Consider the following 21,867-nt stretch of genomic DNA (forward strand, 5'->3'; position numbering starts at 1 on the left):
TTGTGCTGTCTCCTGTACCTGGGCTTGCTCCTGCACACTGCACACTGAATGTTTGCCCAGGGTTTAGGCAACCAAGCGCTGGAAGTGGCTGCTGGGGAGGAAGAGATGCTGCTGCCTCCTGCACCCAGTATAACCAGTTCCATATTCAGCGTCAGGAATTGTTACATCTTTTAGATAAAAAGGTCTTGCCAAGTAGAAATGGAAAAGCTGTGAAGTTCAGGGCTCTTACAGTCAATATTACCCACTGTGTGGCTGCTTACAGTAGGTCTGTTTGTCTGTCTCCTGCAGAAAGCCTATATCTTTACATTCCTGCTGAGCTCCAGACTCTTCATCGAACCCCATGAGCTTTTGTCCCGGGTTTGTCACAAGTGCATTGAGCAGCAGCGGCTGGATGACCCTGTGCTGGACAAGGTTTGTTTATCCTTACAGCAGGAAAATGTCAGGTATTTTCAATGGGTAGAGAATTCTGGGGCTCTGGTGTGTGTCCTTTGCCTCTCTTTAGATTGAATGAAACTTTCTCATGAAGGATTTGCCACTGAGATCCTGACATTGAGGCATCCTGGTATCCATGTCTGAGAGCAATGCTTCAGGCAGTAATCACTTCAAATCTTCTTCTAATTTTCCCTTTCCCCCTGTCTCAGTCTTCCCAGGTGACTTTCCCTCTTAACTTCTTTAAGGCTCTGGTGAAGCCTGCGGGATGCAAGGAGGTAGGACGTAACCCTCACACACTGTCAAGTGCAGATGCCCACACACCACTCTCTCTCCCATTTTTACTTGATGTCTCTGTCCCTTTGCTTTCTTGCTCCTGATACAGTAGTATTTCCTCTTGGCCTTCCCTGTCACTCTGAGCACCATGTAACAGGTGTCCAGCACACTCCTGCCCTGTGCGCTGCAGAGTGGCACCGATGGAGCACCAGGAACGGGCAGGAGCAGCAGTGGGGCCCTGACAGGTGAACACATTGAGAAAATCCAAGCTGTTCCTGCCTCAGCACTCCTCCCTCTTTGCCCCAGGGACTGTGCAGGCTGGTGCAGTGTATAGCAGTACATGTGCATCCTCTGGCAGTGCCACAGACGGTGCAGTGGTGATGGATCCCACTGGATGCTGCTCATTCTGGGTTCTGCCCAAGCTCTCCTTGCTGCATCGATGAGCACTTGTTCAGTGCATTATCTGGAGCAGGAGATGCACCTTCAGAGCAGTGGAGAGGGAAAGAATGTGCATTTGTTGCAAATTTCCAGAAATCCCAAAATTCTGAAATGGTTTTCAGGATTAGGCTTTCCAGCTTTGAAACTGTGAGTTTGGCAACAAATACTGAGTCACCGGCATCTGACCATGTGCTTGTTTTTGCACAGGCAACTGGTTCCATGAGTAACAGGAGCTCTGCCTTCACTGTGGAGAGCCATTCTCCAGAATGCTCAGCAATCCCAGACTTGGGTTACCCATACACTGAGTGTTAATAATCTGTATGGGGTGAACCATGCAAAACAAGTTTTCTAAGGTTTGAGGTTCCGTTCTCCAATTGTTTGACACATACAAGTTTAGGAGGATTGAACGTGAGCATTGCAAAGTTTTGCTGCTCATTAAACTTTCAAGAAATGAGAAACACTGTCTTATTATGAAGACCTCTAATCTGCCTGAAGTGCATCTGGGTTTTGTAGCAACACAAGGTTGGTGGGTCACAGCTGATTTTGTGTACCCTGAGAGTGGGGCTGATTTTGAAACTTTGTACACAAGCAACCTCCTATCCCACGTCCTGTGACTTACACAAAGTCCTCTCCATCAATTCATAATGCAGTTTACACAGCTGTAGCAAATGTCTCCCCAGACCTTTGTAGTTTCCAATAAAGCTTTCCCTTTAGCAGCCACCTGCTGGTCTTTGAGCCTGAGCTTAATGCTAGCTGACAGCAGTTATTTTTAGAGATGTGGTTCATTGAAACCTGTTGTTGGTGGAAAGCTGAAATATGCATTTTAACCACCTTGGTTGAAAAACAAAGAGCCAGGGAGCTTAAGAGTATAATTTTTCCTGATTGCAGGGTACACTTTAGCTGCAGTACGTGGGGATGCAGAAGAAGGCTGTTTGTTTCAGTCTGTGTTTTCTGTAAATAAAAATGCAGTTTGTTGTTTAACACCATTTCCTTTTCACGTAACGGAGGATGAAAGCTTTGGGAGCAGCCACACTGGCTGTCTTTTGAGATAACACTAATGCACCAGAAGTGCCATTCCCTGCTTTTCCCTCCTTGCCCCATCCCAAGTATTTCCACTGCCACATTCTCAGATAAATCTCCACCAGAGGTGGGCATCAGCTGTGTGCTATTTGAGTGTCCTTGTCCCATCATGACCTTGAGCTCATGTGGGAAGAGAGCAGCATTACCAGCAGCCCAGGTAAAGTTACAAAAGTGCTGCTGTTTTGTTCATCTTTTCTTCATTGTACATCTGCCACTGGTCACTAAGCAGTTTTTTTCATACAGCCAGAAAGCAAAGGAGCAAAAAACCTCTTTGTTTGTTGAGAAATTCATCGCAGTTTTTCAGAGAAGGATGAAAATATAGAAGGGTTTTAAGTACAAAAGGGAAGAAGAAATGGTTTGAATCAGCAAAAAGGCCAGATGTTTTTAAAAAAGGTATAAAGGTTGCACCAACAAAATGTCCATCTGGCCATAAACAGGCCAATTGCATGTGCAGAATACTTAAATCTGCATGTAAGACAGGCAGTTGTGCATGCACCTGAGTTCTGGTACATTTTGCATGCCAAAATGTATTATTTGTGCACCACACTCTTTGTATGCATGTGTGAGTTTTTACAGGTGCAACACAAATGCCTTCTTTGAAAACCTGGCCCCACGCTCAGTGACACGCACAGTGAGAGACTTTAATGAGTAAACGTGTTTCAAATCCCTGTCCATCATTCAATGCTTTGCATTTCAGGCTCGAATCAGAAAATTTGGACCCAAAATCTTACAGTTGCTGACAGAGTGGACAGAGACATTCCCGTATGACTTTCAGGAAGAGCGGATGATTGGCCATCTGAAAGACATGATTCACAGGATAGCCCCATGTGATGAGGTGAGGATGCCTGCCTTGGCATGTTCTGCTGATATGTTAAGTTCATTTTCTCACTTGGTTCCTCCTTTTTCTATTTTTTCTGCATTCTGTTCCATGCCTCTTCCTGGATACTCTGAGTTTTGTTCTCCAATAATGTAAAAACCTGTATTATCTTCCCTGAAAGCCACATCTCTCTTTAGGTGCTCCTGGAGCAGTGAGCACTGGAATTTATCTGCTGCACATTGAATTGTAGGATAACAACATTCCCGTTTTACGGAAGGAATATATGATGGCATAGCATAGACTGAATGTGCTGGTGATAATTCAAATAGAAGCAGAGCTGTGATCTCCCAAGTTAGAATCATAGAATCACAGACTGCTTTGGGTTGAAGGGACCTTTGTTCCTCATCCCTGCCATGGGCAGGGACATCTTCCTCTAGACCAGGTTGCTCCTAGCCCTGTCCAGCCTGGCCCTGAACACTTCCAAGGGTGGGGCAATAACAGCTTCTGTGGATCCAAGTTCTTGCATTTAAAGAAAATACTGATACTAGTGGACATGTAGCTTGTCTGGGAGCATGGAGGTGGCAGAAGACAGTGGTGTGTGGCCTGCTGAGCACAGACTCAGTCTAGATGTCTGCATAGTCCTGGTGCTCAAATATGAGAGCTCTGTGTGTGGCACAGTGGGTCACAGTGAATGGAGCCTCTGGGAGACCTGCTTGCAAATTCAGGTGGGTGAACCCCAGAAGTTAATTTGGAAACATTAAAAAGACCACAAAGCTGATGAAAATAATAAGCAAAATAGTACACTGAGAGTCTCTAATTACTTCTAGGTTAACCATGGGATGTGGAAAAATTCAGTTTCACTGGGTACATGAAGGCCTGGCCTCAAGCCAGAGAGGGTGTACAGTCCAGTGGAACATCAAACATACTCATCCTTGAAGATGAGAGAGAAGAGTGGAGAGAGGACAGAAGGAATTAGCAGGGCTGCAGCACAACTGAAATAAAATTGGGCTCTCCTATCTCGTGAAATACGTCATAAATAGGAACAGCTGCTCTTGGACTGGGCTGGCATCTTCAGGGAGCTGTAGGCTGGCATGGGCTGGGCAGCCCGTGGGAGAGAAGGGGCAGGACAGGGAAGGGAAGCTGTGAGACACAGTGGTGGAGGTGAAAGCAACAAAGAAACTCAGAAGGAGCCGAAGTGGCTTTAGTTCCATTAACCAGAGTAGTTGAATTCCCTCAAGGGAAAGAGGCAATGGACTTGCTCCTGGCCAGCCATGGCAAAAGATGCCTTGCAGCCCTTCATCATCAGAAGTGAGGGAGACCTGTACAGACCCACCAGAAGTGTGTCTGTTGGAAAGAAGGAAGAGAAGGGTGGAGAACAGGGACTTAGCATGTGCTCTTTAAGAGCAGTAGTTGTCCTGGTGAAGAATCATAGATGCTATAAATCAACTTTCTGCATGTAAAGCAGTGGTTTATTTGCCTAACCTGAGCAAGCACTGCACACCTTTGCTCTGGAGCGTGCACAGCTGTGTACAAATGCTTGTGGTACCCTGGGGGAGACTATATTAGTTTCAAATCACTGTTTTTCAGATATTACTAGGGACTGTAATTACAAGTGATTATGCCTGAGCAAAATCAATAATTAATTTAAGAAACAGCTCATATCCTCCAAATGCAAATTTCCTTTTTTTAAGGGATGGCACAGAAGAGTGATGGTGGCCATTAGTTTTTTGGAAGAAACTTGTTCCCATTGTGAACCACAGAAATTAAAGACTGAAAGATTTGTGATGTCATCCAGTCCATGTAGGTCAGTGCAGGATTTTCCCCTGCAGTGTCTGCTCCTGTCCTTTGTAGAGTCCACTTTCTAAAGGCTGTGATGTGCTTATAAAGGTGTCCATGCTGAGAAGCATTTCTTAGTAAGTACTGTGATTTGCATTTAGAGTTAGAAATTTTAATTAAAATTTGAGCTCCTAAGCCACCTGCTGAGGCCTGCTGTCTTCAGAGGAACTTTCCTAGTTAAGAAAGAAACATTTTCTTTAAATATTAAACAGTAGTGTGCTTCTTTTGACTGTTAATGTGGCAGTGAAGTGAGATGGGTTGATAAAGTCCAGCATGCAGCCCCTGTACGGTGGGGGGTCACTTTGTGGCAAGATAATTACCAGCACATTGAAGGTAATGAACAATGTTGTTTTCAGTTAGTGGATGTAGTTTAAAGAAGACAGGAAAGGCTTTTAGAAGAGCAAAAGCAGGATTTTTATTTTTTTTTAAAATATTTTTTTTATTTCTCTCCCAATGTGCACAGAAAAGCTTTCTAGGCAAGGGTGCACCCAACTGATTTCCAGTGAGTCTCTTCAAGAGCTCTGATTTCTGTGTAATTGTTTGTGTCCTTTAAGTGTCTCTCCTTTTTTTTTTCATTCTTTATTAGGTGGTTGGCTTACCTGAGTCTTTGTTTACTGTTGTCTATATATATTTTTTGTGCCATATTCCCTACAAAATGAGGTGAAACTAGATCTCTTGATAAAGATTTATTGAAAGACTGGCTAATATGCATGTCTTTCAAGCAATTTTATGTGGCTTTTTGGCTTTTCATCCAAACTATGAAGAATTTGATATCGCATAGACATGGCTGATCTAAGATTTTTCATCCAAACTCCTTTTAGAAAGAGGAACTGGGTTTCCAGCCAAGTCTTTTAGCCAGATGTTTTATATTCATTAGAAGGCTTGGGTTTCACCCCCACCCCCAAAAACCTGAGTTTCCCGTTTACAAAATAAGTTCACAAAATGTCACTATTTGAGTTTTGACTAAAAAATCAAACTGTGTTCACAGAGCTTCAAAAGCTGTGATGAGATTTGCAAACACACCTGGATGTAAAACAGAGAAATATTTAGATGGTGGTCAGTAGTTTGGGCCCAGAAGAGTGTTTGTAAATCAAAATTGTGACTGTCTGTTGACATGAGGATTTACAAGAAGAAGGTCTTTCTTGGAGCTAATATACATCAGTAACAGAGGAAAGCTAAAAGAGTGGGCTTTTCTTTTCCTCAGTCATTTTTCACTCCACCTTTGGGATTTGATTTCAAGTACATTGTGTGTTGTCATTCTCCAAGAAATGTCTCTTCTGCCTTCTGGGTGATTGCTTCATCTCAGACTTAACATCTCTATTTTACAAAAAAAACCAGCCTGACTACATCCTGCTTATCTGGTACATGTTCTAGCCCAGCTCGAGAGAGCATCTTCCTTAAGTGAAAGGAGAGCAATGTGAGTCCAAGAAAGCAATGTGAAATCTTTGCTAGAAAAGCTGCATCAAAGTTACAAAGTGTGGCAACAGTTGAAGCACTTGGGATGTTCTAAAGGTCTGCAGCCTTTCCTGCCCTATAATGACACAGTAGATGTGAGGAGTTATTCTTCACTGTGAAATAGGAGGAGGTACTATCTCCAATGTGCAGGTTGGATTCTGTGCAGGTGAGAAGAGCAGTGACTCTGGTTTCTGGTTCCTTGAACACTTCAAACATGAACACTGTCAGTGCCTAACACTGAAAACTATCCACAGCCTACAGAATTCTGAAGACAGGGGCTGGATCTAAACCGTGGGGTTACTTCCCAAAAGCTCACTTGAGCTGCATCCAGCCTGTGTGGTGTTCTTTGAGGTGAGGCACAGTCTAGCCAAGGACATTTCCAATTAACCTTGTCCTTAGAACCCATTCACCAGTTCTGTTTTCTCAGTTTTGTGATGTCTGCATCTGTCAGTCGTGAAGAGTTGAAGTAATTTCTTTCTGCCCATCCTCCATGGCCAGAGACTCCACTGACTGTCTGTAAAAGGTTGCTTCGGCTCTAAGAACAACCTGGGCAAGTTGGTAATGATGATCCTGCTGAGCACATGGCTGTGATTGGAATACAATATGAGCTTCCTTCAGTAGCAATGAATATTTGGATATTAAATACTCAAAGCTACACAATGCTCCAGCCACTCCAGCTGGGGAGCAGGCAGCTGTGATCTGCATTCAGGTCAAAAGGATGGAGAAAACAGCATTAGAAACATTTCTTATTCCTAATAAATAAGAGTTGACAAGGCAGCAGTAACAGGTAGAGTTCTCAGCCAAAATGTAGCTGACATAAAAGATAGGTACCAAAAGCAGCTGTGATCCAGAAAGCTGCAGTAAGTCTTGTTGTAGCATTGCCTCTCCTTTGAACCTGATGTTGGCAGGAATCTGGAGTATCAGTGCCAGCCCAATCCACCAGTCCTGCCTGCCTCTTCTCTTGACTGCAGTCTGTGTCCAGAGCACTGAACTGTAATTAAGCCAACTGGTTATTCTGAAATAGGCTTGTTGGAAATAAAATGGTAACCTGTTGCTGCCTTAGGAGTATTTTGCAGAAAGGAAAGTTCAGCACAAAAGCCCACTCCTATGTCAAGTTTTCTGGGTGGCTTATGTTTCTCTCCCTGTCTCTCCAGGCTTACTGGAAAAAGATGAATCAGCTTTTGCAAGCCCTGAATCAGAAGCTTGCAACCCTCAGCCATGGGCAAGAAGGGATTGTCAAGATCAGTACTGCTGTCTCTGATAAGCTGGTTGCCTTTAAAACTAAACCTCCATCAATTCAGAGAGAAATCCTGAGCGTCTGCAGTGACCCTTACACCCTGGCTCAGCAGCTGACACATGTGGAGCTGGTAAGTGGGAATGGTTCCCAACTTCTGCAGCCAGAGATGTTATTTTAAGCCATCAGCTGCTAAGTATTCCAGACATAACCAAAAAATGTCTGCACTGCTGCAGCACATCCCATGCTGTATCAGCACTGCAGCAGGAGGCAGGGTTTGACAGGTTAAGAGATGCTTGGGAAGCAAATTATATATCAGTGTCCCTGTGCAGCTTAGAGCAGGTCACTGTGCTTCAGCTTGCTTATTTGTGAAATGAGAATCCTATCCCAGCAAAGTCAAGTCCCAGGAATGTCACTTCTATAAGGTGCTCAGAGCCCCACAAGCTCTGCAGGTGCTATGGAAATGGCTGGTCATTAACCCTTTTATAAATGTGGAAGAAATTTTAGCAGTTCAAATCCATTTCTCCAGATGCACAAAGCATGTGAGTTGTCTGATGAGGCTTTCATTCTTCCCTTTGGGGTTTTGTGCATGGACAAATAAGGGTGTGCAGATACCACCCCCACAAATTCCTGCTGTTCCCCCTGTGCTAGGCTGTAATCTGGTCCCAAGCAGGCTCTTGTGTGAAAAATGGCAGTGCTGAAGCCTTGGATGTGCTGTTGTGCTGCACACCCTTCTCCCAGGGTCAGGTCCTCCCCATGGACCTCCTGGATGTGCACAGAAGAACGTAAAACATTGCTGCCATCTGCAGATCTCTTGTTGCTCTGGTGCCCTGCTGCCTGTCCTCCTGTGGACTCTGCTCATCCTTCAGGGGAAGGATGGAAAAACTAAATATGAAACACACTGTGGACTGGAGTGAGTATTAGGAAATCAGCCTTTATTTCTGAAGATAGTTTATGTTCTGTTTGTCAAGAAGTGGAATGGTTAGTTTTCAGAACATGCAGCTTTGGCTCTCTTTGCTTTACATAACTTAAGCCAGAGAGTAGAAGTCCTTTGCATGGAATTTTTTCCTTGCTTTTGTTTTCTTTTTCCACAGTACAACTGTCTTCCAAGGGGAAATTCCCTGTAACTGAGGCATCACTGCCTTTTTAAAACAGATCCAGCTAGAGATTATAATCCCACTGTACTGTAATGAATTCTCTCTGCCTTCTCTTTCATTGCTATGTCCAATACATCAAGTGCCCTGCACTGAAACTGTCCAATGTTTATTTGTTAGTAAGAATTATTTGATACTTATTTATAACAGTTATTGATTAGTAAGAGCCCTATGCAGTTATCAGTGTTATGGTGAGAGTCACAGAGAAAAAGCATAGGATTAGACATAAAATTTTCCCTTGAGAAGGATTATCATTTATTTTATTGTTGCTTGAGTATTCTAAGTTTGGGCTGTAGGAATTCCAAAATACCTTCTCTGAGGTACCTTTGTGGCCTCCAACCTACTGAAAATATTTATTTTTGTAATAAACATGTTTAAGGAGAGTGAAAGGCCTAGCAGGAAGGTCAATGTGTGCTTGGAGCTGCCACATTTTTTTAGAAACTGCTGGAGGTAGCCTCTCTTTTACTAAGAGAGATTTGGATACTTTATTTATTATTTTGCTTAGTGCCTGGGACACTCTCCAGTGTAAGCAAAGCCTTTAATGTGTCCCATGCATCCTCAGTGCCTTCCTTACCCAATGACCCAGAGCCAGCACCCTGGGGCAGCACCTGAGGGTCAGTGGGCAGGGAGCCAGGGCAGAGCCCTGTGTGGGCAGTGGGGTGCTGTGGACACCAGATAACAGCATTACTGCCACTGTAACAGCTGAAAAAAGGTTTTTGAGCCTCTCAATAAGGAGACATATTTATTCTAATTTTCATCTTTCTGCTGACATAGTTCTAATTGTTATTATGAATTTTAATGTCTGGTTAGTTGGCTGTCTACCAGTTCAGTGATACCACTCAGAGCTGACAGAAATGATATTTTATCAAGAGAAGGAGAACATTTTCTGGGATGCTTTCTTATTTTCCCCTCTCTCTTTCCACTCCCCTACCCTCAACAGGAAAGACTAAGTCACATTGGACCTGAGGAGTTTGTGCAGGCATTTGTACATAAGGACCCTCTGGATGGCACCAAGGTATGGTTTCTCCACATGCAGAGTGTCTCCTGTGAGCTCAGTTTGTCCAGCTGTGATAAGGTCCCCAGGAGCAGGGCCTGAGTCTCAAGCTGACATGGGCCAGCCCAGCTGGTGGCCTGTGCTGTCACGGCAAGGCTGGAAACCTGTTGGCAGAGCTCACGCTGGAGGTCACTGCCATTCCTGTCTGGTGACAAACTGGCCACCACCCTGACGTGCTTTTGGGCTTGTTCCTCCCAACCTGCTTTGACTGGGACAGATGGTTGTGGCTGTCCACAGCCAGGGAATGTCTGCTGCTCTGCTGAAGGACTAAAGGCTCGGGGTGTGATGTAATGGCCTCAGTGTGTGCCCAGACACCACAGCAATGAGTCAGTGCGTCATGAATCAACTCTTCTCTCTCTGCACAATAGCTTCTAACCCAAAGCACCACAGGGAATGAAGAGTCTGATCAGGGCTTCATCCAAAGGCTGTGAAAGCCACTTGGAGTCTTTCCACTGAGGCTTGAAGTAACATTTCAGAGAGTGCCTGAATAAGGAAAGAGGCTTCCTTGCTGGAGAGGGAAAGTCAGAGATTTCACATACTGTCTTAAAAGAAAGGGTGGAAAATTCTTCCCCTGAAATGTATATGCATTCCCACTGAGGTCATCAAGGGCTGAATTTCCTCATTGGATGCCAAAGGTATCAGGAAGACCTGTGTTTGTAGTGCTGTACAGACTGCACCAAAATAGCATGTAATGGTGAAAGGATGGATGGATGGATGGATGGATGGATGGATGGATGGATGGATGGATGGATGGATGGAATGTCCAAGACTGGGCCATTTCCTTCTCTTCTTGGACTTGTGGAGGTTCTGCAGTTTGTTTCAGGATGAGGAAAATAGGCAGAGATGGAGTTTCAGGTATTCTGGGCATTGATACATTCTATAGAAAGGAACCCCAAGGCAGCAAATGTGCATCAGAAACACAAGATACCAAATCAGCCACAGTGAGATTTCAGCCACTTGGGCTTAAGTCAGCAAGGCTGATCAGAGTGGGGCTAGTCTGGAGCTTTTCTTCATGCTCTTTGTGGCTGATTCAGAAAAGTTTCTGTGCCAAGATATAGCCCAGGGGGAGACCATTGCACACAGAATCACAAAATAGTTTAGGTAGGACAAGACCTCCAAGATCATTCATTTCAAACCTTAATCCAGCACTGCCAAGGCCACTACTAAACCATGTCCCTAGGTGCCACATCCATACATTTTTTTAACACTTCCAGGGATGGTGATTCCACCACTTTCCTGGGCAGCCTGTTCCAACGCCTGACTACCCTTTCAGTGAAGAATTTTTTCCTAATATCCAATCTAAGTCTCTCCTAGCACAACTTGAGGGCATTTCCTTTTGTCCTGCTGCCTGTTACTTGGGAGAAGAGACCAGCTTTTCCCTGCCCTACAACCTCCTTCCACAGAGCTGTGGAGAGCAAGGAGGTTCCCCCTCTTTGTCTCCAAGCTGAGCTCCCTCAGCTGCTGCTCATCATATTTGTGCTCCAGACCCTTCCCCAGCTCCTTTGCCCTTCTCTGGACATGTCTTTGGACAAAGTAGCACCAACCTTATGTGGAGTCATATTCCCTGACCCATGAAGAACATCCCTGTCAAACACGGGGAGTTGGCTCAGGTCTGAATTCCCTCCAGCTGGAGATCATACTAAACTTTCTTGCGTGAGGGCTTCAAAAGGCTTCACTTATGAATGTTTATCAAGCATTCTGAGCTGCAGATGGAAGATGCTTGGGAGGTGCTAAATACTGCTGCCATTTATAAAGCTTAACCTTTAAAAAGCAGTCTGTCTCAACTTTACTGTTGCACATTTTTCACAAGTCTTGCGTTATTAGCTGTGGCTCTTACACCCTGGTACAGGACAACAGTTCTGAGATGGAAATACTATTTTCAGAGCAAAACCTGGGGTTTGTGTACTTTTTCTGTAATAGGAAACAAGAAACAGAGCACATGAAAAGCAGCCACTATGGTTAGACTGGGGCTAACCATTAGATTTGGGGTTTCTTAGGGTTTTTGATATTTGCATGCTGCTTGCTACCATTTACTTTTGAGATGCTTTAAAAATACACTTTTATTGTGTTTGTAGTCTATTCACAAGGTGGCTCAGAATTCCAGTCCTGTTAGGCTTTGCTCCTCCATAGCATGGTACAGTGATTTCTGTTTCTAAACACGTCTGTATGCAGAATCACAGGTGAATATTTTCTTACTTGGAATTACCTTGGGAATCATATTAAGCCATATTTCTGAAGGGGTTCTTAGTCACTGGTTTACCTTACATGATATGGGTGATCCCATTGACATTAATGGATCTTTGCTTATGTATTATGATTTTCCTCTTAGTGGCATGTGTTTATGGTACCTCTGAGAAATGATTGCCCTAATGAAACAAAAATCAGTATTCTCTGGTACCCTCTAGTGGATGTTACTGAACGTTCAGACAAATCTCCAAATCTCTTTAGAGAGCTGAGTGTCCTAGATGGACTGTCTAAGGATTTAAAACTGGGAAAAGCACTTGAATTCTGACAATCCCAAGCAACATATTCAGGCTGTGTGAACTGCCCTGTCACTCCTCTGAAATCAAATTTTCTGTAGATGACAAAGGAACTGGAAGAGTTTGGTCAAGTATCTGCTCGCATAACCTGTATCAGTTATGGGAATTTATGTTAAGTTTATATAAATAAGTGAAAAATATGCTTCTTGTAATGTCTCTTATCACTGAAGTGCCTCTGGCACATAAGTGACCTGTTTAAGCACAGCCACCCAGGCAGAGCTGGCTGCTAAGAACCTGTTTTTCTGAAAGCTCACTAAGGAAAATAGTGGTTTTTTTCATAAAAAAAATCAACTAGAAATGTGTTTTCCTTTATTTACCTCTTGTATACTTCACTAAATTCTGGTCCCTTCCCTCCTGAAAAGGGCTGTGGGTGATTTTATTTACTGAAGTGGAGGAAATCCTGGAATCTAAGTCACAAACTGAGCCTGCTGTGGAAGACTGTGCCTTGTCTTATTTTGTCTTCATGTCAGAATCCTGCAATGCCTGAGCTGTTCACATCCCAGTGAACAAGGGTCAGTGCAGACTCTCAGTGAACACTTGCTTGCAGGCAAAATGGGGCTGTTTTTTGGACACCAGTGTGAATTGTGCAGTGTGACACATCCAGCTAGACCCCCCCATCTGCCACTCACAGGATTTTAAAAGGGGCCCTTAAATGCACAGTCTTCCATGAGCATGAGAGAGATGTGGCCAGTAATTACCTTTGTGCAGTATTTATCTTAGCAATCAGGTCACTGACTGGAACACAGTTACATCTTTCTGTGTCTTTTTTCCCCCCAGACTTGTTTCAGTGAACAGAAGAAGACAAGTAACCTTGAGGCCTATGTGAAATGGTTCAATAGACTCTGCTATCTTGTAGCAACAGAAATTTGCATGGTAAGTTACAAGTACGTGCCATGTTTTACCACTCTGAGATTTTATATTAATAAGCAATCCTGGGGATTTATTTCTTAGGACCCAGCTAAGCATCTGATGGTAAGTTTTAGTAGTGTTGCAGTTGCAGGAGCGACCAGATAAATGACAAATGTATTGCAAACCAGAGGCAGCAGCACACGGGGGAATGCACTGTTCTCTTGATGTAGTGGGAGCACAGTGTGGAATAATGAACCCTGCAGGGAAAAAGAGAGGAAAAAATGCCTTGAGTTATCCTGTGAGATTTCTGCCAGCAAAGATTCTAGTGGAGCCATATTTGTTATCTGTCATCCTAAAGACCTGCTGTGTGTGTGAATTCCCACTTCACGGCTCTCTGTCCTGCTGCCCATTAGTGTAGCTGTGGCTGTTGTTTCTTAACTTGGTAGTGGTTTTAGTTTGTTTAACTTGGTCCCATCAGAATGAAAATTAATGTGTTCCTCTTTGAAGAGGGTATCCTGGAAGGGAGGAATAATAGTTTAAAGTGCCTGGATAGCCTGTAACATGTAAGAATTACCATTTGAAGATCCTCTTTGGAAAATATAGGGTGATTCCAGTCCAATTAAAATGTGTATTTAAAATGCTGTTGTTTGGCCTGGCCATATTGCTAAAGGGACAGAAGAGGGGAAAGGGATTAATGCAGTGAAACATCAGAAAATCTTTCTGAGATGAGCCCACAACTCTGGGGAGGCCATCAGGGAGCTGAGGCTCTGCTTCAGGGCTGCTTGGGCTGCCTGTTCCAGCACTGAGACAGTCACTGGGGCTGGGAATTGCCGTGAATTTCTTCTGTGTCACTGCAGGGAAAGCTTTGATTTCAGAGGCTGCCAGTCACCAGCATCCACTGGATAGCTGGAACAGAATTAGGGCCAGTGACTGAAAGCAGATGGCCCAAGCTGTGCGTGAAGCCACACTATGCATGGAACAAATGCTTCGGATGACCTCCAGTTCTGCATGTGCCCATTACAGATACTCATTTATTTTAATTTACAGCCTGCAAAAAAGAAACAGCGAGCACAAGTCATCGAATTCTTCATTGATGTTGCCCGAGAGTGCTTTAACATAGGGAATTTTAATTCACTGATGGCAATCATTTGTAAGTACAGCTTCTAACTGGGTCTTCCATCAGCTGTCACACATGAAAAAGGAAACTCAGCTCTTATCAATGGCTCTGTATTTTTCTCTCTCACTCATAGCTGGAATGAATATGAGTCCAGTTTCCAGGCTAAAGAAGACTTGGTCAAAAGTGAAAACAGCCAAATTCTTCATTCTTGAGGTAAAAAAAATAAATAAATAAATTCCTGATGCACTGCTTTAATAATATTCAGGATATTTTTGTTCAGCAATTTTACATTGTTACCCAGGTGTGAAATGTCTGGAGACACATTTCACAGGCAGAGGGCCTGATTCTAAGCTGAAATAACCCAAGTGTAGTGAGCAGGATGTAAAGCTGATGATATGTAGAGGGAATTCAGAGTACTCAAATAAATAAGATGACTTTAAAAAACCCCAAAGTATGAACCTATATGCACACCACAGTGCTTCCACTGATGCATGTTTTGTTTAGTCTTGGACACAATGCTGAGTGTAAAGCTCCCAGTCTGTACCTTGGAGGTTGAGTGAAGACCCAAGGCTTTATTTTGTATTGAGGATTCCAGGATTTGGCACACACAGATTGTGCAGTGCTTATTCTTCACATAAAAGCTCTGTCACATAACTGTCAGTAGTAAAATCAAATGTATAAACAACCATGGGCTGTAGACCTCTCCTTGTACCCTTGGTGCATGGGGATGTGGATTTTGAAGATGTACATTTTGAAGATGTAGGCTCTGCTCTGCTCATGGTTTGCTACAGCTGAGTGTAGAATTATCTTTAGAGGGCTCGGGCTACTTCCTAACCAACGTGTGTTGTTTTGTGCATGTAGCACCAGATGGACCCTACTGGCAATTTCTACAACTACCGGACAGCGCTGCGGGGGGCAGCCCACAGGTCCCTGACAGCACACAGCAACAGGGAGAAGGTGGGTGTGAGCACATCCCATCCATCAGCACATGCTGGGGGGCACTTCTGGGGGGAGTCTGTGGCTCAAACACTTGACGTAGATCCTCTCCTCCTTTCTATGGGTCACCAGTGCAAGGCCTGTGTGCTTCAAGATGCAGCTGGAAATGTAAAATGTGAAAAAATAAAATGTGATTGAAAGAGTCTGGATAGGATCAAAGCAAATCTTTGTGGACTTGCTGTCAGACATCGGGTGGGTTAGAGAGGCCAGGACACACAGCATGGAAGACTTTGTTGCAAATGTCTTTACAACCCTGGAAAATTCTCATTGTTCAGATTGATAAACCTGATGGAACAGGTATTTCAGACTGAAATTACTTTTATTTTGGTGATGGAGCGTGAGCCTGGCAGAACATGGAGCTGTGCTTTGTTGCAACTGTGCCCTGAGGCTCTGGCACAGAAGCCCCTATTGTGAGATGTGTGAGGTGAGATGGAGCAAAGGGCACAGCAATGGAGAGGGGGTGGTTCTTCATTTGCATAAGGGAAAGATTTTATCCCAAGTCCTGCAAGGGAGTCTAGTCTGAATTCATTGCAACAAATTTGGGGTAATATTCTGTCCGTGTGAATTTTCATTTCATTTGGTTGTTGTTGCCATCTCAGTGAGCAAGAATTGAAGTGTTATATCAGTGTTCATGGCAGATGTGGAGCTTTCTGACATGTCACTGATGCTGCAAAAATCAGATTGACAAGATGTTAGAGTGTAGGATCCTCCTGTTTTGTGCCTTGATATGTTTCTTGTTAATTTTCTTATTCCTCCATTCAATTCTTTATTTCTTTGGTATATAAAAGAGGGGTTTGTGTTTTATGCTGCAATTACCCATAGTCATAAATGGGTAATCTCTGCACTAAGCATGGCAAAGCTAAAGTAGATGCTGCATGAACAAGCACAATATGGAATTTAGTATTCATTCACTAGAGGAGCCAGGCCAGATGCTAATCTCACACCCCTGTAAATTTGATGTAAATCTGCTGAAGCTAATGGAATCTCACAGCATTTACAGTGAAATGAGATCAGCATCTGGTGGCAGGCTGACTCAGCTGCAATGGGAGTACACTGAGTTGTTCTGAAAAGTACTTCTCTATGCAAAAGAGACATGATTTGGATGTTTGTGACTGGAAAAGCAATTCTTTCAACTCTCACACACTGCAGCAAGGTCCTGTCAGCCTGAGATGCTTTTGCAGTTTAGTTTTTCTGCAACCATCATAGATATTTAAACTAGTTGCTTTGTTGTTTGACTTAATTTCCTGTGAAGTTAGCAATCTCTGTCATATCTCTACCCCAGCTGGTTAATACTGATGGCAGAGAGGTTATTAGACTGAAAGGAATCTACTTTACATCAGAAAAAGCCCATATTCTGTTTTCCTTGTGTAGACAACATTAGATCAGGAAAATGCTCCAGGATATGATCTGGTAGCTGTTCATACAGGGTATTTTACAGTTTCAGATACAGCAATCATGTAATGCTTTTTGTAGCATTAAGGAATCTTGTTTCTTTTTATAAGCAAGATTATAATTTATTTGTTTAATTAACAAATCCAAAAGAACACGATCACTCCTTTTTGATTGAAGATGTTACATTGTGTCTTGGCAAACTCATAGCAAAGCTCACTCTGAAGAAAATTTTTATCTTCAAACTGAATTGTGCTTGCAGAGGGCTGTACTGGTTAGTAAGTCTGGTTTTGTCTGTGCAGTCAAATAACCTGTGACAGCTCCAAAATGAAGCCATTCCACTGGGGAACTCTGCATTGTACTCATGGCATGGCTGTGGCTTTGAAATGTGGGGAGTATGTACAGCACAGTGCTGTGTGTTGTTGCTGTCTGATACTGTGGAGCAAGAACACGTCAAATCTCATTAATTTTCTTCTTTCTGCAGGAGGCAATTGTCCTTCAGTATGTGGGTGGGTTGGATGGCATGGAAGGGGGATAAAAATGGAGAGAAATATGAGTTTCTGGCACTAACCCAGGTTTTATACTAGCAAAGTGCCTGGAGTGAAGCCAGTATTAGAGTATAATTGTAACCACTTTTGTTGTTTTTCCTACAGAAATTTGGAAAGCAAAACATACAGGGTAATATATTTTTATTGGGGAAATAAATGGTGACCAAAATACAGGAATTCCTTGGAAATGTGTAGAGAACTGGTATCCTCGGGTATGTCTTTAGCGCCTTTTGGATGAGATGAGAATGAGCTCTGCCATGGTCTGATCTGACTGGGGGCTCTATAGCTGTATTAGCCTGGCATCCAGCCCACATTTGTGTACCTTTCCTCTCAGCAAGGCTTTTTCTTCATGTTTAGTACCACTAATGGTGCTGACCTTGCTCCCAGGCAGTGAAGCAGGACAGAACAAGCTTGCATCTGCCTGCAAACAAATATGTAGACAGAACCTGGCAGTGATTTTTAGCTGGGCATCAGTGTCTGGCTCCAGCTCTCTGTATCTTTCCACCTTTTGGGATCACACTGGTTACAGAGGCATCATCATTTTTGGTAGAAAACAAATCACATAAAGTTGTATTCTTTACTACAGGCTGATTGATCTAGTTTGGGTAACATGAGAATAAATCCTGAAACACACTTAGCTCAGTTTTACTAGAAATTGCTCCACCTGACCCTAATAGGAGAGCTCGGCATTTTGAGAGGATAAGGCTGTGCTTTGTTTTCATTCCTGAGTTTTATCAGTGGAATGTATCAGGATAAGTATCCAGTGGCTCTTGGAGTGTCAGTCCAGGCTTTTTTATGGGTGTTTGCAGTGACATTACAGAGTTTATCTGTGGCTGTCCCATAAGAAAGCCAGCAGAGATGCAGATCTTTATAAATTTACTGGATATGTTAATTTAGCTGGAACAGAAATTGGCTTCCATTTTCACAACACACACTGGCTTGTGGACTCCTTACCTCAGTGTTTTCGCTTCTATGACTTGTTCACACTCATTGGAGCATCACAGTGCTGTAGCATCCATGTAGACTGGAAAATATCAGCTGCCAATCCTGTTCTGGGTCCATTTCATATCCTGTTACAGCTGATGTACAGCATGACATGGAATAACAGTAAATAATTAAATGATTTCTCTCTTGGCTGTTCTTGCTTGCCATGAGGGCTCTTCAGCTTTGGTGCTGCTTAATAAGGTCCAGTTCAGTTAATATATAAAAAGTGGAAACATTTGGACACTACCATGCAGTGTGTTTTCTTTTATGTTTGTGGTGGTTAAGTTTGTATTTGGTGGTATAAAAGACAGACATTGCTGCCACAGGAAAATCCTTACAGGGCAGCTGCTGACCTTCAGCTCAAGCACCCCCAAGCAGCCTTTTGCTGTCACAGTGTCACTGCTGGAGAGGTGGGCAGACTGAGGTTTGACTGTCAGCTTTCATGGACTGGTCCTTTGTGTTACCTTTCTTGTCCCTTTGAGTTGTGAGACAAAGGACCCTGAGGGAGTCTGCTTCACTCTGCATCTCTGCTGAGGCTGAGGATGAACTTAAGGAGCACTGTTTCTGCTTTCTGCTGTAGAGCATCTGGCATAAAATTTATTTATCTCTGCTTGTAATTCCATCAATTACAAGAGTCCTACCCAGGCTTCTTTTATAGCAAATTATGACCCAGCTCTGATGGGTTAGAGGGAAGGCTTGGATCACTGCTATATGCCACTCTGCCCTGGGAATGATAGCCAGGGATAACTTTGAGATCTACAACAGCCTCTCTGGTTACTGTTAGCAGTTACTTGCCAACCAGCTTAATATTTTCAATCCTGTTGTCTGCAGGCTAATTTGGAGAAGCATGTTGTACTAATCAGGCACCAGGAAGGAAATTACATGCCTCAAGAGGTAGCCATGCATGGAGCTGTTGAAAATGAAACAGCTCCTGATTAACAGTTTGTAGACAAGCCCTTGGTCATCAAATTTTATGCTGTCTTTCCTTTTCCAGGGACAGTATTGGTTCTTTGGTTCCCACCTGTGTTTAAATTGCTCAGTTTGTGTGTTCCACATCTCTGCTTATAAGGACACAATAGGAAAGGGAAGAGTTCTGCAATGTTACTTTGATCTTTGCTGTCTGATGTTGTCATCAAACAGTGATGTTGATAATAAACTGGGCTTTTAGCATTTTCTTAGTCATGTTATTGTGCTCAGTGAACATTGTGTTCAGGTCACTTTCATCTCAGCATACATTCTCCTGGTAGCTGAAGGTCTCTCTAGACACTACTGCCCTTTTGCCTGCCTGTCCCTGTACTGCTTTTTAAGTGCACAGCACACTGAAAAGTTCATACTTCTTTATTCTCCTCTCTCCCACCTGAGTTGTTCTTCCATGCAGAGAAAATACTGAACTGAAAAGATAATGGTTATGTCATTTCTCTCCACAGATTGTGATCCCCTTCTTCAGCCTATTGATCAAAGACATTTATTTTTTGAATGAGGGATGTGCTAATCGCCTTCCAAATGGACACGTCAACTTTGAAGTAAGAGCTGAAAAACGTTTTTACCTCTCCCACCCCGACAGCCAAGGGACTGTCAGAAACTATTGGCCTGCAGTTTTCAGTGCAGACCACGAAACACTGAATATGAGCTAATCTTACTATATCTGAGTGGAATGATTTTATGTTTACAGAAATTTCTGGAACTGGCTAAGCAAGTAGGAGAATTTATAACATGGAAACAAGTGGAGTGTCCATTTGAGCAAGACCCCAACATCATCCACTACTTGCATACTGCTCCCATTTTTACTGAAGATGGTAAGACTCACTCATCACTGAAAATGTCTCTCTTCATCACTACTAATTAACACCCTGATCCATACTTTGGTGATCTCTCTCACTGCCCAGTCCCAGCTGTTTCCTAGCTTTCCTGCCAAACAGCTTGTTTATTGATAGTTTATCAATGTGTTTTTGCAAATAAAACCTTTTAACACATGAAGCTGCTGCCTTGTCTGTAGCTTCTCTATGAGGCACTGTCTAGGAAGCTGCCATTGTGGCCCTGTTTTTGTAATCACAGAAAGAGGCCACACAAGCATGTCATGGGCTGCTGTGAATGTCAGCTGTCCCTTAGCCACTCATTCTGTGATTGATGGAACCAGAGCTAATCTCTTTCACAAACCAATGCTGTCATCTCTTCAGTAAACACAGCCCAGGGCGATGGAGTCCAGCTGACCTCCTTCTCTACAGCAACGACATATGTTATGTACAGAAAATAATTTTTAAGAAAACCTTTTCTATTAATTTCAGCTGCAGCTATGAAAGCTCTGTTCTGAAATTATTTCTCTGATTGTCTTTTTGTACTTTTCTGTCCTTGTCAGTTTGGTATCCAGCGTGTCAGACTGTCACTTCATACTGGTTCATACTCTATACATTGTCACACACTGAATTGTCTATAGCAACTCTCCTGTAAGTTATTCTGGTGGTGTGTTTATTTCCTCTTCATTCTATAGGCAGTTTTCTGTTCTAATCCAAGGTAATCAGACCAGACAGCTTTTATTTCACAGACTACTTCAGAAAGCAAAATACCGCTTCTAAAATCCTGCCTAAATCTTAAGAATGACTGCCAAAATAGAATAATTAATGTGATCAAATTAATATGTATCAAAAGGAGAATAGGATGAAGGCATTTTTCTTGTTATAGGCTCTAAAGGGACAGAAAATGAAAGTCAGGGTAAAAGTACAGTTTTCAGGCTACTGGACTAAAAGAGTGACCTCAACCCACTAATTGTTTGCACATTTTCTCCCTTGTGTCTTCCCCTATATTCATACTGTTTTTGTGAAATGCCCTTTGCAGAAGCCACAGGAAGCCTTCCCCCATTACCCAGGGGCAGTGCAGAGTAGAAAGAATTGCTCTGAATGAAAGGTGGGAGGATATATGAGAGAGATTCAGCAGTGACATCTGAAATGCAGCTGGACTCTGCTTGTCACAATATGGAGGAATGGCCAACATTTGAATATTAAAAGACAATGCATGTGTAGCACAGACTTGAATGCTGAGATAGGTCCAGCATTAAAGAATAAAAGCATCATAAAACAGTCAAATGAGGAAATGTGTGTGAGCACAAATTAGAGCCTGTGATTCTGTGAAGACAGTGAGGTCTTAATGCACAGCCAGCTTTTGCAGAGGAGACTCTACAATCTAGACTCCCTTTGGTGGGATAAAATGCATCCTACAGTGTAAAGATTTGCAGGGTGAAAAAAGGACAGATTTATTTTCTTCCACTGTATTCCTGCTCTGGTTTCTGTAACTCACTCTTACCTTCAGGGTATTGTGTATGCATTCAAGATACCATGTCCCCATAAGCTTTAAAAATATTGAGGAACATAAAGTTGTGTTATGTGATGAGAATATCCTTAGTTTTCAAAAGGTTATTGTTTAGGTGTCAGCTCTCACTGTCTCTCTTTTAAAATTCATGTAAGTCTTGAGCAGCAGTGCTGTGATGGAGGAAATGGGCCCAGAACTATGTATGCAAAACCATTCAACTGCTTAATGCTGTAAAGAGACAGTCATGCTAACATACTTTAACTCTGGGCTCCCTCACTGTTCCCTCAAAATCAACGTAACAGCATTCCAAGGTAGGAAAGTGAGCTAAACATCAGTGTCCCACTGATCACCAGCTACCTGAGGGACCA

The 21,867-nt window shown here is 43.0% G+C and overlaps 1 protein-coding gene across 4 annotated transcripts in view; it reads left to right on the plus strand.

The window, feature by feature from the left end:
• Positions 1–21,867, plus strand: part of RASGEF1C (RasGEF domain family member 1C) — a 111,713-nt gene that overhangs the window by 81,582 nt on the left and 8,264 nt on the right. For all 4 annotated transcript variants that reach the window (XM_086851695.1, XM_086851696.1, XM_086851697.1 and 1 more), the window contains 10 exons: positions 289–411; positions 2,921–3,058; positions 7,486–7,698; positions 9,660–9,734; positions 13,091–13,186; positions 14,210–14,312; positions 14,413–14,492; positions 15,141–15,236; positions 19,624–19,719; positions 19,869–19,992. In XM_086851695.1, the coding sequence (XP_086707821.1) occupies positions 289–411; positions 2,921–3,058; positions 7,486–7,698; positions 9,660–9,734; positions 13,091–13,186; positions 14,210–14,312; positions 14,413–14,492; positions 15,141–15,236; positions 19,624–19,719; positions 19,869–19,992 (1,144 nt within the window). The remainder of the gene's footprint in view (positions 1–288; positions 412–2,920; positions 3,059–7,485; positions 7,699–9,659; positions 9,735–13,090; positions 13,187–14,209; positions 14,313–14,412; positions 14,493–15,140; positions 15,237–19,623; positions 19,720–19,868; positions 19,993–21,867) is intronic.

Source organism: Cyanistes caeruleus, chromosome 15 (genome assembly GCF_971803275.1).
Source record: "Cyanistes caeruleus chromosome 15, bCyaCae1.hap1.1, whole genome shotgun sequence".
Taxonomy (NCBI): Eukaryota; Metazoa; Chordata; class Aves; order Passeriformes; family Paridae; genus Cyanistes; species Cyanistes caeruleus.